Here is a 1,541-nt window from a genome sequence, read left to right as displayed (position 1 = left end):
TAGCTACTTAAACCTCCAGTATCTTTCTTGCCTGAGCATTTCAAGGAAGAAAAAGAATTGAGAATATATATATTGCACTTTAAACTTAATCTTCAGAAGCCACTTACACACCTAAACTCTTCGTGCGTCCCCATATAATTAATTATCAGATGGTTTCGGGTAAAAAGAACAAGCGAACGATAAAAGCTAAAAATAAAAAATAAATAAAGAGAGGGCCAGTAAGTTTGTTGAGAAGGGAATAACTTAGCACGTGAGGAGCACATGTGGCTGTTAGTTAGTTAGGAGATAACAAATTATAGTTATTTGCGTTGTTAAGTGAGTAGTACAACTGTAATTAGCTATGATTAGTTAGGATAGTTAGTGAATATTACATATAAGGGGCTATGTACAGATTTCATTTACAGCTTTTCAATACAACAGTAAAGTCGGTTACTGCACTCCCTCTCTCTTCTCTCCTTCATTTCTTCCTCTAAGAAGCTAAGCTTCCATGGTTGTCACCTCCTAAATTCAACATGATATCAGAGCGATGAGGCCATTATTATGGTATTAAAAGTTCATAATTATCTAAATTCGTCAGTTTACAGTTCAATTTAGGAGTCAGCTTCTTCTGAATCTTCTTCGATTTCTAGGGCACAACTTGAAGATTTCTAAGTTTGACAATGGCGGAAACAACAGATAACACTTTGACTGAGAATTTGAGCCATAATCATCCTTTATTTTTGCATTCCACAAATAATTCAGGAGCGATACTGATCTCTCTACAACTGACAAGATCTGAAAACTATACCATATGGAGCCGAGCAATGCGTATTGCGATCCTAGGATGCAATAAGATGGGATTCATTGAAGGCACCAGTAAAAAGGAAAGTTATCGTCCAAATTTGATAGATCTGTGGGAGAGATGCAATGCGATCGTTCTATCGTGGATAATGAACTGTGTCTCGAAGGATTTACTGAGTGGAATTGTATATTCTTCATATGCATGTGCTATTTGGAGAGATTTAAAGAAGAGATTCGATAAAGTGAATAGATCTAGAATATTTCAGCTGCATAAAGCAATAGCCACAGTGAATCAAGGAGCCAGTTCTATTGCCAGTTACTACTCCAAATTGTGCGAACTCTGGGATGAATTTAACAGTTTAGCACCAGTTCCTGGATGTGATTGCCAAACTCAAGAGATTATGTAACTTTCATGCAGAGGCAGTAGTTGTTGTAGTTTCTCATGGGGCTAAACAAGACATATGAGCAGGCTCGTGAATAGATCATGATGATGGAGCCACTTCCAACAGTGAACAAAGCTTACTCTATGCTTGTTGAAAGAGAGAGCCAGAGAAGCATAGCAAATATGACAATTGGTGGAGACAAAGCTGAAATAACAGCCCTGCTAAGCACAAAGGGATCCTATGCTCAGAAAGTTAAAAGAAATTACAATATCCAATGTGACTACTACAAGATGAAGGGCCATACTAGAGATGGTTGCTTTAAGTTGATTGGCTATCTAGAGGATTTCAAGTTCAAAAAGAAGTTTGGAGGCAATTCTG

The 1,541-nt window shown here is 37.4% G+C and overlaps 1 protein-coding gene across 1 annotated transcript; it reads left to right on the top strand.

The window, feature by feature from the left end:
* Positions 1-659: 659 nt before the first annotated feature.
* On the top strand, positions 660-1,187 carry LOC138904446 (uncharacterized). The gene has a single exon (XM_070192946.1). The coding sequence runs from the start codon at positions 660-662 to the stop codon at positions 1,185-1,187; it is 528 nt and encodes a 175-aa protein (XP_070049047.1).
* Positions 1,188-1,541: the final 354 nt, after the last annotated feature.

The sequence above is a fragment of the Nicotiana tomentosiformis genome, chromosome 2 (genome assembly GCF_000390325.3).
Source record: "Nicotiana tomentosiformis chromosome 2, ASM39032v3, whole genome shotgun sequence".
NCBI classification, from domain to species: domain Eukaryota; kingdom Viridiplantae; phylum Streptophyta; class Magnoliopsida; order Solanales; family Solanaceae; genus Nicotiana; species Nicotiana tomentosiformis.
The sequence above is the reverse complement of the archived record's forward strand: the minus strand, read 5'-3'. Positions and strand labels throughout refer to the sequence as shown.

Bases quoted from the DNA above. Each gene is read 5' to 3' on its own strand.
- LOC138904446 (XM_070192946.1), top strand. From the start codon at position 660: ATGGCGGAAACAACAGATAACACTTTGACTGAGAATTTGAGCCATAAT.